Source organism: Pipistrellus hanaki, assembly GCF_964339955.1.
Source record: "Pipistrellus hanaki genome assembly, chromosome: 2".
NCBI classification, from domain to species: Eukaryota; Metazoa; Chordata; class Mammalia; order Chiroptera; family Vespertilionidae; genus Pipistrellus; species Pipistrellus hanaki.
Genome location: NC_140504.1, coordinates 191,818,342 through 191,832,102, shown reverse-complemented (window position 1 = coordinate 191,832,102; position 13,761 = coordinate 191,818,342). Strand labels below are relative to the sequence as shown.

At 55.8% G+C, this 13,761-nt stretch overlaps 1 protein-coding gene across 5 annotated transcripts in view; it reads left to right on the top strand.

Moving 5' to 3' along the window:
• The first annotated feature begins 4,378 nt into the window (after nucleotides 1-4,378).
• The window catches only part of CROCC (ciliary rootlet coiled-coil, rootletin), a 37,657-nt gene continuing 28,274 nt past the window's right edge, over nucleotides 4,379-13,761 (top strand). For 2 of the 5 annotated variants that reach the window (XM_084873491.1, XM_084873488.1), the window contains exons 1-7: nucleotides 4,380-4,620; nucleotides 5,131-5,272; nucleotides 6,465-6,619; nucleotides 11,067-11,252; nucleotides 11,353-11,576; nucleotides 11,669-11,834; nucleotides 12,908-13,014. In XM_084873491.1, coding sequence (XP_084729617.1) covers nucleotides 4,561-4,620; nucleotides 5,131-5,272; nucleotides 6,465-6,619; nucleotides 11,067-11,252; nucleotides 11,353-11,576; nucleotides 11,669-11,834; nucleotides 12,908-13,014 — 1,040 coding nt within the window. In that variant the 5' untranslated portion in view covers nucleotides 4,380-4,560. Of the gene's footprint in view, nucleotides 4,621-5,130; nucleotides 5,273-6,464; nucleotides 6,620-11,066; nucleotides 11,253-11,352; nucleotides 11,577-11,668; nucleotides 11,835-12,907; nucleotides 13,015-13,761 lie in introns of all 5 variants that reach the window. The other 3 variants (XM_084873490.1, XM_084873489.1, XM_084873492.1) reach the window with 3 other exon arrangements.

The window sequence follows — 13,761 nt, the reverse complement described above, 5'->3', positions numbered from 1 at the left end:
TGCGCGGCGAACGTGGCTCCATCTCAGGGATGAGGAAACTGAGGCCTAGAGCGGTCCATTGAGCTGTCCGAGACCACACGGCCTGGGCAGGGATGTGGGCCCTCTACTCCTGGGGTTTCCCCGTGCCAGTCTCTGTGGTTGGCATTTGGAACGGGCTCCCTCGTGGTTTTCATGCAAACCCTCGAGCTCAGTGTCCGGGGGGGCCCTGGGGTGGCCAGGCTCCCCGGCTCCCAGGAAGCCAGGACTTGCCTCAGGGAGGTCCCATGTGAATACCTCCTGTCGGTTCTCCTCTGAGATTTCCTCTTTTTCTTAGCGGAGCTCACAGCAGTTGCTTAATAAATAAACCGGGAGCAGACCAGAGGTTAAAGGTAGACCGGGCTCCTCAGTCAGGAGCCGGATTCAGGAAAGACTTGGGGAGTCAGAACCCCTAGATCTTGGGGGTCTCTCTCAAGCCCTGGGGATGGGCATCCCTCCTGAACACTCGGCACCCGTCCCACCCAGGATTCCTTGGGGGAGGAGGGGGCACTGCCTGGTTTTTGCCCTGAACTCCCGGGATGCAGCGGGTGTTGGATATGTGTTCACTGTAGATCCTTGCCAGATCCCTGGGGCAACATCACCGGTGGCCAAGACTTGCCCAGTGTGATCTTGCTAAAGCCCATGGGTATTGTTTCTTTAAAAAATATATATATTTTTATTGATTTTAGAGAGAGAGTAAGAGATAGGAACATCAATGAGAGAGAATCATGGATAGGCTGCCTCCTGCATGTCCCCTACTGGGGATCGAGCTTGCAGCCTGGTCAGGGCACACGGAACAGCGACCTCCTGGTTCATAGGTGGACACTCAACCATTGAGCCACACCAGCCAGGCAGAGGTGACATGTTTGAGCCAAGATTTGGTTGACAAGCAGAAGTCAGCCATGAAAGGCAGGGGGAAGAGCATTCCAGGCAGTGAAAGTGGCAGTGCAAAGGCCCTGAGGTAGGAGACTGCCTGATGTGTTTGAGCATCAAGAAGGCCAGCAGGGCTGGGGGAGGCAGGACAAGCAGCCGGAGAGGGAGGAGATGATATGGGAGAGGAGGCCTGGGCCAGATGAGGCAGCCTATTTGCTGTGGCAGCACTTTGAGGTTTATTTGAATGTGTTAGGAGGCAGTTGGATGGGGAGCCAGTAGGGTGAGGGTTGAACAGAAGAGGGAGCCGATCTTGGTTGTGTAGAAACAGACTGAGGTAGGGGACGAGACAGCAGGCAGGGAGACCTCTGAGGAGCCGTCTTAGCAGTCCGAGCAAGAGGTGGGTTGTTGTTTTTGAATCCTCACCCGAGGATATTTTCCCATTGACTTATAGAGAGAGGGGAAGACATCGATTGGTTGCCTCCTGCACGAACCTAACCAGGGCCCAGGCCGGGGAGGAGCCTGCAACTCAGGTACATGCCCTTGGCTGGAACTGAACCCAGGACTCTTAGGTCTGCAGGCTGATGCTCTATCCACTGAGCCAAACCAGCTAGGGCGAGGCAGCTTTTTAAAAAAATATATATTTTATTGATTTTGTACAGAGAGGAAGGGAGAGAGAGTTAGAAATATCGATGAGAGAGAGTCATCGAGCAACTGCCTCTTGCACACCCCCTACTGGGAATATGCCCACAACCAAAGTACATGCCCTTGACCGGAATCGAACCCGGGACCCTTCAGTCCCCAAGCCGACGCTCTATCCATTGAGCCAACTGGTTTCGGCGCGAGGTGGCTTTTTTTAATACACACCAGAGACCTAGGGCAGTAGTCGGCAAACTCATTAGTCAACAGAGTGGCAAACCACGGCTCGAGAGCCGCAGTTTGCCGACCACTGACCTAAGGTAGGGCCTGGCACACAGTAAGCACTACACATGGTAGCCATGGTTGGCTTTTGCTTAACACTTTGGAACCAGGCATAGCTGGGTCTTCCTCCCCACAATCCTCACCCCCCATTAAGCTTTTTTTTTTTTTTTTTAAATATATTTTATTGATTTTTTACAGAGAGGAAGGGAGAGAGATAGAGAGCTAGAAACGTCGATGAGAGAGAAACATCGACCAGCTGCCTCCTGCACACCCCCTACCGGGGATGTGCCTGCAACCAATGTACATGCCCTTCTCCGGAATTGAACCCGGGACCTTTCAGTCCGCAGACCGACGCTCTACCGCTGAGCCAAACCGCTTTCGGCCCCTGTTAAGCTTTTTTTTTTAATTTATTTTCTTTATTGACTAAGGTATTAATCAATATGTGTCCTTATTTCTCCATTGCCCCCCACCTCCCTGCTCATGCCCTCACCCTCCTGTTGTCTGTGTCCCATGGTTATGCTTATATGCATGCATACAAGTCCTCTGGTTGATCCCCCCTCGCGCCCCCCCCCCCCCCCCCCCGCCCCCGGCATACCTGGGTCTTACCTTGTCTGGTGGCTTCAGCTTTAGTGGGTGGGTGACTTTGAGCAAGTTACTTCACTCCCCTCACTGAGCCTTCGTGTTGTCAGCTGTAAAGTGGGTAGAACAGTTCATATAGCAGGGCTGCCAAGAATGTTAAAACAGATAAAGTCCAGATGCAGAGTTCTGGGCACAGGGCCTGGCCCATGGTTCAGTATTTTTGTTATAGTTTCTAGCCAGCAAGCAGAGAATAGAAATGGGATAAGTGGGCAAGAGCTGCTGGGATGCTTGAAACTCATGGGTCATTCATGAGGGATTTTGTGGCTACTCTGGCCTCTAGACCTGCAAAAACATGGCTGAGGGTCTACCATGTGCCAGGCACAAGGTTCTGGTTCGGTTACTGGGAAGACAGTAACACTAATGATAGTAACGATAACACAGACCATAGCTGACACCCTAAGGTGACCAGACGTCCTGCTTTTGGCGGGACAGTCCCGATTTCTAACAATTTGTCCCGCATCCCGCGGCATTTTTAAAAAGTCCCGACTTTTTTAAAACACCACAGGTTGTGGGACAAATTGTTAAAAATCGGGACGTCTGGTCACCTTAACTTACCCACTAGTTAACAGTGTAGTGATTACGATATGACTGGCTGAGCCCAGGTCATGGTTTGATTCCCAATCAGGGCACATGCAGACTCCATCCCCAGTGTGGGGCCTGCAGGAGGCAGCCCATCAATGATTCTCATCATGGATGTTTCTATTTCTCTCTCCCTCTCTCCCCTTCCTCTAGGAGTGCAATTAAAATATATATTTAAAAAAAGATAGTACTGCCATAACCGGTTTGGCTCAGTGGATAGAGCATTGGCCTGCGGACTCAAGGGTTCCAGGTTCGATTCCGGTCGGGGGCATGTACCTTGGCTGTGGGCACATCCCTAGTGGGGGGTGTGCAAGAGGCGGCTGGTCGATGTTTCTCATCAGTGTTTCTAACTGTTCCTCTCCCTTCCTCTCTGTAAAAAACTAATAAAATATATCTTCTTTTAAAAAAAAAAAAAAAAAAAAAAAAAAAAAAGATAGTACTAGCTGACAGTAAACCCCAGAAATCTCTAAGGCTCAACACAACAGAAACTTCTTTCTTGTCCATGAAAACCCCTGTTGGGTATTTGGCAGGTGGCTTTCTACCTGGTGACCCGGATCCCTAGCTGTGGCTCTGGCCTTGGGACCTCAACATTATTTCCTTCGAGCTGGTGGGCAAGCAAGGAGATACACAATTCCTCATGGGGGGATTTTAAAAAATGTTTTTATTCATGAGAGAGAGAGAGAGAGAGAGAGGGAGAGAGAAGTATATATTTATGCGAGAAAGAAACATTCGATCAGTTGCCTCCTGCATGCACCCTGACTGCAGATTGAACTGGCAACCTGGGTATGTGCCGTGTGGAGGAATCAAACCCACCGCCTTTTGGGGTACAGGATGACACCAAACTAACTGAGGCACCCGGCCAGGGAACTCCGTGCTTTGTGTACTCGGAACTGAACCTAGTTTGCCCACCCTGTACATTGTTTGTTTTTTTTTTTAACTTTTTAAAAATTTAATTTATTGATTAAGGTATCACATATTTGTCCTCAACCCCCCATTCCCTTGTCCTTGACCACTGGTTAGGCTCATATGTGTGCACATAAGTCCTTTGGCTGATCTCTCTCTTTTTGTACATTCTTAAAAAACTGGAAAACTCTGGCCTTTTCTGTCTCCTGGGTGCTGACTCCATTCCCTGAGCTTGGAGGGCTCTAGGACCCAGCAGTTGGGGAGTGTGTGTGTGTGTGTGTGTGTGTGTGTGTTGAGAGTCCTTTCCTCGTGGTCCCTCCCCTCTCTTCCCTCCCCCGCTCCATTCTTTCCCTTTTCTTTCTCCCCCACCTCTTCCCCTCTTTACTCCCCTCCCCCTCCATATCCTAAGTCTTCCTTCAGTTCTCTTCTCTCCCCTCCTCTGCTTTCCCTTCCCCTCCCCTCCCTTGCCCCTCCCTCAGCCCCTCCCACCCTGTGGTCACATGGGGGCACGGATTAGAGCCTAATCTGCCCAGCGCTCAGCACTGCAGTCTGGCTGTGGGGTGGTCTGTGTGGACTGAGCTTGTCTGGGGCCTGGGAGCAGGGCCTGGAGAGGGGTGCCCACAGCCTCCCCCCATGAGCTCGGGGCTGGGGGGGTCATTGGAGGTCCAGCTGGCACTGGAGACCGTTATCCAGGTGGGTCCTGAGGGCTGTGCTCCCCCCATCCAGTTGCTCTGGAAGGAGCCGGTGCGGAGTGGCTGCATTTTGGGGTCCAGTGGAGGGAGAGGTGTGGTGGTGAGGTGCACAGGGGCTCCAGCTTGCAGCTCCCAGCCTGACTGGGCTCAGGGTAGAGGGGTGCGCAGGGCTCAGCTGCTGTGGCTCCCTTATCCCAGTGCCCTGCGGAGGATAGGGTTCCTCCTCCGGATTTCAGGGTTAGGGTGACTTCTGCTGGCACGCACCGAGGGATCCTCACCTGTCTGGGTTGGAGCCGGCCGTGGGGTTTGGTTCTCTGGCCCCGGAGGCGCCTCCTTTCCCAGCAGGAGGCACGTGTCCTTCCAGGGGGCGGTTTTGCGATTCTAACTCCCAGGCTTCTGTCCATTTGGGGCTTTCCTGACTGTCTCCCGGGCACCCACATCTTGGGCGACAGGACTTTGCTCCTTCCCACTCGGGCCACAGGTTTCCCTCAGACCCTCTCTCTCCCCGCAGGCCCTGGAGAGCAGCGTCCTGGGGCCGGGTCAGGAGGCCAGCCTGAGCGTGCAGGACCCGGCCCAGGACTGTCTGCCCGCCCGCCTGCCTGCCCTCCTCAGGGAGACTGTCACCCGAAACTTCTCCAAGCCTGGGAGCCCAGGTACCTCCTGCCTCTCCCTGCACAGCCTCTGCCGCATCCTACCTCCTCTCCCAGCCCTGCTCAATAGTCACAACAGTGATCGCAGCTTCCATGTCTCCCCCCTGGAGGAGGTACACCTGTTTACAGATGAGGAAGTGGAGGCTTAGAGGTGGCATTTGCCCCGATGTGTTCCCCCACCTACTGCTGCTAGAAGGCAGGGCTGAGCTTTCCCTCCTTGCTGCAAAGACTTAAACCCCAAACGCCATATTCTCTCCTAGGGAAGGTGTGAGCTGGCTGAAACCGAGATTATAAAAGGGGTGGGGGTGGGGGGAGGAATGTAAGGGGGGGAGGGTGTGTAATTCAGCTTAGCTCAGGGCTTTGCAGAAATCCAAGGGGTGGTACTGTCCCTCTCCCTTCTTCCCCCCCCCCCCCCCCCAAAAGGCTGATTGATGGGCCCCTGCTCCTTCTGGCCGGTGGAACTCACACCAAATACACAGTTTGAGCCTCTGGGAGGGGCACACTCAGTCCCAGCAGGAGGTTGCAGCTCTCCCTGGGGGTGTTTCTGGTGTTCCTGCCATGGTCCTTGTCTAACCTCAGCCTCCTTGGGGCCCCTGGGAGCCACAGACAGGGACTTGGAAAGCCCTCCTCCCCCTCCCCCGCCCCCTGGGTGGAAGAGCCGAGAGCCTATGGCATACGCCCAGTTCCATCAGGTGGAAGGGAGCCCACAGGATGGGTTCCTTTTCCCTCTGGCCTCCCCTTTTTTCCTCCTTCTCTTCCTTACAACCTGACCTCCACTCTCTTGAGCCCTGGTCTCAGACGTTACCTGCTCTCCTGGGTCTGGTTACTGCTCCACCCATTGTACAGATCTGAAAAACTGAGGTCCAGACAATAGAAGTAGTGGCAGAAGGAAGGAGCTAGAACTTGGGGCCTAGTCTGCTGACTCCTAATGTGCCTCCTTCCTGCACCTCCTGGGCCTGCTGGGCCACACTTCAGCTGCACTTGTGTCTACTCCAAGTCTAGCCCGAGGCCCGTCGCTTTGCCCAACTTCCTATTCTCTGTTTGTGTGACCTGGCGCTCCATCCACTCCTACCCAGGCTCCTCCTGGGTCCTGGCCCATCTTCCTGCCTCCACTGTTGGGCAGGGCACCTGGAGGGGCAAGATGTCCTCCTGGGCCCGGCTGGAAGCTGACCACATGCCTGCTGTCCCCCTCCAGCCCTGCTGTCGGCCACGGAGATGGCATCAATGCTGCCGCTGCAGGAGGAGAACCGGCTGCTGCAGCAGGAGCTGTCCCGCGTGGAGGACCTGCTGGCCCAGAGCCGTGCGGAGCGCGATGAGCTGGCCATCAAGTACAACGCGGTCAGCGAGCGGGTGGGTGCTGCCTGGGGGCTGGGAGCTGAGTCAGCCGCTCCCTTGCTGTGAGCTCAGGGCGATGTCCAGGGCAGGCCTGCGCACTGGGTGAAAAGGTGGGCCTGGACTCAGGCCGGCCTGCGTTCCAACTGTGGCTCAGCCAACGTGAATGGCCTTGAGCAAACCACTCTGCTCTTGGAGTCTGTTTTCTTTTCTTTTCTTTTTAAAATTGATTTCAGAGAGGAAGGAAGGGGGAGAGAGAGAGAGAAACATCGATGATGAGAGAATCATTGATTGGCTCCCTCCTGCACTCCCCACACTGGGGATTGAGCCCGAAACCCCGGGTGTGCCCTGACTGGGAATCTAACCTTGACCTCCTGGTTCATTGGTTGACGCTCAACAACTGAGCCATTCCCGCCAGGCTCAGAGTCGGTTTTCTGTAGTGGGGATGGGCTTTGGGGTTCACCTAATAGTGGCCGGGCTCTGCAGCAAGACTGGGGTAGACACAGGCAGCCATAGTCCTGCTGCCACTCCCCGTGGGGGTGAGGCCCAGCCACGGGAGGAGAAACCAGGCCTGCCTCCATGTCCAGACGGGTTCACTTCCCCTGGGAACTGTGCCTCAGGCTTGCGGGGGTCCCAGGGCCTGGGCCAGGAAGTCGGGGTGGCCAGGGCCAGAGGTGCAGGTTGTTCTCTGTAACACTGTATTCTTTGGACCCCCAGACTCCTAGGAGGTGACCCTGGGGAGTTGGTGGTGGCTGAAAGTGGTGGAAGAGTTGCGTGAGGGAAGGAGAATGCGTGTGGATGGAAAATGTGTGCGTATTAATAACAGTCATCGTAGCAGCCGCCGTTTATCGAACGCCTGCTTGCCAGACAGGTGCTGGGTGCTTTACCTGTAATGCACCAAGGTTGGGACCATCGCGATGCTCATTTAACAGAGGAGGTAATAGAGGCTCAGAGAGGGAGAGCACGGTGCTTGGGGCCACACAGCCAATTCACGCTAGTCTCTCGACTCCCAGCCCAGGGCTCTGCATTACAGCTTTGTTTCTTGGGTGTGGGAAGAGACCGTTGGGCTGGGAGCCAGCTGGCCCCTGGGAAGCTGGAAGGATCTCAGACATGACATTCTGATGTTGCACACAGGAGACGGAAGCTGCTCAGGGTCCCCTGTGCGGCACCAGGACCCCTGCGCCGACCTGCTCATGCGGGGGCTTGCACACCCCTGTGGGAAAGAGGGATAAGCGGTTCTGAGTGTGGTTGTAGGCTGTGCCTGTGCCCTGGTGTCTGCCCGCCCTGACCAGCCCCTGGCTTGTTGGGACTTGCAGGGAGCAGGCCCCCAGCCCTGGGGGTAGCTCAGAGCCCGCTTTCCTGAGGTTTGCAAGGGGTGTGGAGGGCCAACTGGCTGGAGTTCCACATTGTCGGTGATGATGGGGTCCTGAGCCAGGCCCTCCCGGTTTCGGCCTCTCGTTTTTGGCCCTTGGCACACTGCCAGGCTCATGGGGGGCCGCCTCTTAAATGCCAGCTCCTGACTGACAGTGAAGCCAGCACTGCCCCCCTGGCTGGCAGGAGAAGGGAAGAAGAGGGGGCAGGTGGCAGGTTCCTTTTTCTGCTGGGACACAGCTGCTGGGGCTGGGGCCTCAGCACGGGAGCAGGGGGTCTGCGTTAAGTCTAGAAAATTCCATCATGTGGCCAGGGTATGAACCTGGTGCTTGACTGTCCTCGGGGAGATGGTGTCAGTGTCCCACCTGGAGGCAGGGTTGCATGAGTATGACCTCTGGGCCTTTCCCGGACAGCGTGGGTCCACAGAGAACATCGGAGCCTGGCCATCACCTATTGCAGGCGGGGAAACACACCCAGAAGTGAGTGTGAGAGGCCCAGTGTCCGTGGTGGAGCTGGGATGAGGCCCTGGTCTGGGCTCTGAGGGCCTGTGGCACTGACTCCCTGCTGCCCCCTTGTCCCCATGCTGCAGGGGGCAGGCTCGCCCCTGTGGCCATAACTGTTGCATGTGGGCGAGGTTGGCAGGCAGTCAGTGAGGTTTTCTGACTTTTCAAACCCCTCAGCATCCCTGGGAAGAGAGTGGAGGTGAGGTAGGCATTTGTGCCCAGTTGATTGCAAGTAGGGAAACAGGCAAAGGGCTCCCAGCAGCCACCTCCAAGTCCTTACGCTCCCTGTGGAGCCCCTCCACCCCCACCCCATTCTTCCTGCCCCTGAGGAGCAGGTGTTGGGTGACACAGCTGGGATGGGAAGGAGGGAATGGCCACGCCCCCTGGATTCTACAGGATGGGCCCCCTGGGCTCCCTGTGTCCATGGCAACCTGGACAGAGTGACTCGAATAATAATGGTGCTAGGGCAGTGGTTGCTAGGGGAGACTGTAAACTTCTTTCATCCCTGGCTTGGTGACACCCTTCTTTCCTTTTAAATTACGAGTGAAATGAAAGGCTGTTTTGTGAGGGGAGAAGTTCGTGGAAAGGGGTGAGGTACGGTTGGGAGTGACCCGGGCCTGGCTCGGAGTACCTGGCGGCTGCCTGAACCCCTTAAATCACAGAAGCAGATACCCCTGGTCCAAACACTTGTGTAAAACACACACAGGACAGGCCACAGCCAGACCCACACAAACGTACACAAATGCACAAAACACACCACAGCAGAATCTGTACGCACAGCCAGACACCACCCAGGTATAGAGTGCCTCACACAGGCGCACAGTCACAGCACCGTGATGTTCCATCCTGCGCACAACACAACACATTGTCTCACATGTTGTGGACACACACAGCCAAAGGTAAGCACAGAGAACAGAGTCACCCACACACACATCACAGACACTCAGAGCCCAGACACAGCTTCCAACTCACCCACTTCAAATTGTGCTCACAGACCTACAAACATGTGAACACACGGTCACACACAGACGTGCCCACCGGCCCCACAATGTAGACCTGCGACCACAGACACCACCTCTCCCAGGTCCCCAGAAGGCTTGACACGGAGACGCTCAGGGTCCCAGGTGGAGACAAATGACAAAATACTCCCCACTCACCCCATGAGATACACCTGCATGGACGCGCAGCACACAGCATTCCGGCACCACTGCTGGCACGCTCCGATATGGGCACTGCCAGTCCCCTGACGGAGGTGGACTGCTTGCGGACACTGGTCACAGGCCTGCAGCCCAGCCTTCCAGCAGAGACCTGCATACCACCTCCTCCCACACCTTCAGACTGAGCTGTTCCCCACCAGCCCCTCTCTGTGGGTGGCTCGGTGGCCACAGGCACCCTGCCCCAGTGCTGTCCTTGGGGGGAGGGAGGAGGGGGAAGGCAGAGATGACGTTGTTTCCAGCTTTCTCAGTGGCCCCTTCAGCATCTCCTGGGCGTACTGGGTCAGGGCAGGGAACAGCTGGCGGGACCTGCACCGGCCACTAACCTGGCCTGGCCCGTCATTAGTGAGGGGGTGGCCGCTGTCTTTGCCGTTGGCGTCGCTGGGACTGGGGGTCGGTGGACGTGTGGAAGCCCTGCCCAGGCTGCAGATGGTGAGTGTGGGCTGGTGCCAGAGCCCACTGGGCTGGGCTGTCTTCCTGGGCACTGTCACTCCGGTCAGTCCCTCTCATCCTCAATTGCTTCCCCCACAGAAGGAGGCAGAGGGCCCCCTGGGACCCGCAGGTGCCTAAGGAGGATGGAGGGTTCCCAGGCTGTTGGAGCAGCCAGAGCAGGCGGGCATCCTTCCTGTGCCCGTGGGCCTGATGATGAGGCGGCTGCAAGCCACCTGGGGGGGAAGGAAGGGCGCTGGCAGCAGTGGCTTCCCAGGAGGTCAGGGAGGGGAGGGAGCCTGAGGCCGGGCCGGGGCTCAGGCATGAATAAGCCACGTGGTATAGAACATTCGTGTGCCTCTTACACATCTGAGCGCTGCGTGTGTGGGGAGTGGGGGCAGGCCGAGGAGTTCATCTGTGTCATCCTGGGCAGTTTGACACCACCTGTGTGCCTTTGTGTGTGCATGTCGCTAAGCTCAGGATGCATGCATTGATGCCTCTATTTGAATGTATTCGCATGTGCTTATGCCATTAATTCATGATCCTGATGAACATGCCACTCACACTGCTGTAGGCCTACGATACAATGGGAACAACAGGCTTTCCTGGGTTTGGGGTGGGAAGACATGGGCGTGGGTCTAATAATATCAACCACAGTGGGGTTAGTTGCTTTGGAAGAGAGGCTCACAGTGCACCCAGAGCCTCTAAGGTTTACCCCCAGGTGCGTCTTCTTTGCGTGTTACATGCACATGTTTGTGTGTCCATGCATGCCCCATCTGTGTGTCTGTGCCTGGCTGCATTAGGCCGTCATATGTGCATTGCATCCGGGCTTGCCCAAATGTGCCTGCAGGGCATTGTGGGTCTGGGCCCAGCCCGGTGCTCCCTGCAGAGGCCTGGGTCTGCCTTCCCTGGAGACCGAGGACTCTCACCCAGGGCCCTTCCCTGCAGCTGGAGCAGGCTGTGCGGCTGGAGTCTGGGGAGCTGGAAACGCCGGAGCCCAGGGGGCTGGTACGGCAGAGCGTGGAGCTGCGGAGGCAGCTGCAGGAGGAGCAGGCCTCCTACCGGCGAAAGCTGCAGGCCTACCAGGAGGGCCAGCAGCGGCAAGCCCAGCTAGTGCAACGGCTGCAGGCCAAGGTCAGGGCCGCCCACTCCTGCTCCTGCCTACCCCTGTGCTTGCTCACTTCACCCTGCCCCCACCCCCCGGGGCTAACCATTGCTCACCACCCATCCCCAGATTCTCCAGTACAAGAAGAAGGGCTCAGAGCTGGAGCAGCAGCTGTTGGAGCGATCCACAGAGCTGGAGCAGCAGCAGCTGAGGGTGGGTGCCAGGGCAGGGCAGGGCAGGGCAGGCCCCTTCCTCCTCGTGCCCAGCCTGATACCCACTTCTCCCACCCAGGACACAGAGCACAGCAGAGACCTGGAGAGCGCCCTCATCCGCCTGGAGGAGGAGCAGCAGAGGTGGGGCACCAGTAGGAAGAGGCGATGGCCGATAGCCGGCAGGGCGGTCCTCTCCCGCCACGAGCCCATTGGCCCCTCTTTGTCCCGCCCAGGAGCAGCAGCCTGGCCCAGGTGAACGCTATGCTCCGAGAGCAGCTGGACCAGGCCAGCTCAGCCAATCAGGCTCTGAGAGAGGACATACGCAAGGTGACCAGTGACTGGACACGCAGTCGCAAGGAGCTGGAGCAGCGGGAGTTGGCGTGGAGGCGTGAGGAGGAGGTGGGCACAGGGGTTCTGGGAGGCCAGTGGGGCCTGGTGGGTGCAGCCGGACCCAAGGGGAAGGGTCTTTGTATAGTGGAGAGAACTCCTGCTCCGGGGGGAGGAGCAGGAGGGCCCTGCTGGAGAGGTAAATCATGTCATAATCATAGTTGGCCTGTTGCACATTCCATGTGCTGAGTGTTCATGTCTTCCCTACTTCTCAGAATAACTGAGCAAGGTAGGTGCTATCATCCTCATTTTATTTTATTAGTTTAAAAAAAAAAAAAAATATATATATATATATATATATATATATATATATATATATATATATTTCTTTATTGATTTCAGACAGGAAGGGAGGAGAGAGAGAAGAAACATCAATGATGAGAGAGAATCATTGATCAACTGCCTCCTGCATTGGGGATCAAGCCCCCTATTGGGGATCAAGCCCGCAACCCAGGCATGTGCCTTTGGCTGGAATTGAACCTGGGATGCTTCAGTCTGCAGGCCGATACTCTATCCACTGAGCCAAGCCGGCTAGGGCTCATCCTCATTTTAAAGAGAGATTAAGCCGAAACTGGTTTGGCTCAGTGGATAGAGTGTCAGCCTGCGGACTGAAGGGTCCCAGGTTCGATTCCAGTCAAGGCATGTGCCTTGGTTGCGGGCACATCCCCAGTGGAGGGTGTGTAGCTGAGCAATGTTTCTCATTGATGTTTTTGGCTCTCTGCCCCTCTCTCTTCTTCTCTGTAAAAAATCAATAAAATATATATTAAAAAAATTTTTTTTTTAAATAAAGAGAGGTTAAGTAACCTGCCCAGCCATGCGGCTGGGGTGCAAACCTCGGTGCCACCACTTCCTGCCCTTTCTCGCTGCCTCTTGGGACTGTAGAGCCATTGAGACCCATTTTCCAGTGCCAGAGGGAGGCTTGGGAGTGAGAGGCTGACAGTTTTCACACACCCTGTGTGCAGGCCCAGACCTGGCCCACAGGAAGACCCCCTCCCTGGGCAGCAATGCCTCCCGGGATGGTCAGTGCTGGGGCAGAAGCAGGTGGCCCTCCCCGCAGCCCCTCACTCAACCTGTCTCCCCTCCAGTCCTTCAACGCCTACTTCAGCAACGAGCACAGCCGCCTGCTCCTCCTCTGGAGGCAGGTGGTGGGGGTCCGGAGGCTGGTCAACGAGGTGAAGATGTCTACCGAGAGGTGAGGCCCGGCTGGCGGAGGGGCGGAGGGGTCACGTGGGGAGACACTGCAGCAGCAGCTGGGGGGCATCCACTTTTTTTGGAAACATTTTTCTTTTCTTTTAAAAAATATTTTTATTGACTTCAGAGAGAAAGGGAGAGGGAGAAAGAGATAGAAACATCCATGATGAGAGAGAATCATTGATCGGCTACTTTCTGCACGCCTCCCACTGGGGATGGAGCCCACAACCTGGGCATGTGGAATCTTCAGTCCGCAGGCCGATGCTCTATCCACTGAGCTAAACCAGATTGGGCGGGCGCCCACTTTTTAAGTTGAATTCAGCTCAACTCAGTTGAACTTCCATCAAACCCAACACACCTACTGTGGGGCAGGCCTTGGAGATGCAGCAGCAACTATAATAATGAGCTCTTATCATGATCGTGGCAGTCCACATTTACTAGCTATTTCCTCTGACCTAGGCTCTTCGTACATTTCATTTCATCTCATTTCCACAGCATCTCTGTGAAGTAGGAATAGGAATAGTTCCCATTTTACAGATGAGGACATTGAGGCTCAGAGGTAGAATGACCTTTCCAAGGTCACACAGTGGCTGAGTCAGGATTGACTACTGCTTTTAATCCACTAGAACAGGGGTCCTCAAACTTTTTAAAGTGGGGGCCAGATCACGGTCCCTCAGAGAGCTGGAGGGCCGGACTATATGAACTACTAATTCCTACTGTAACACCTCGGCTGCGCTCACTGCCCAAA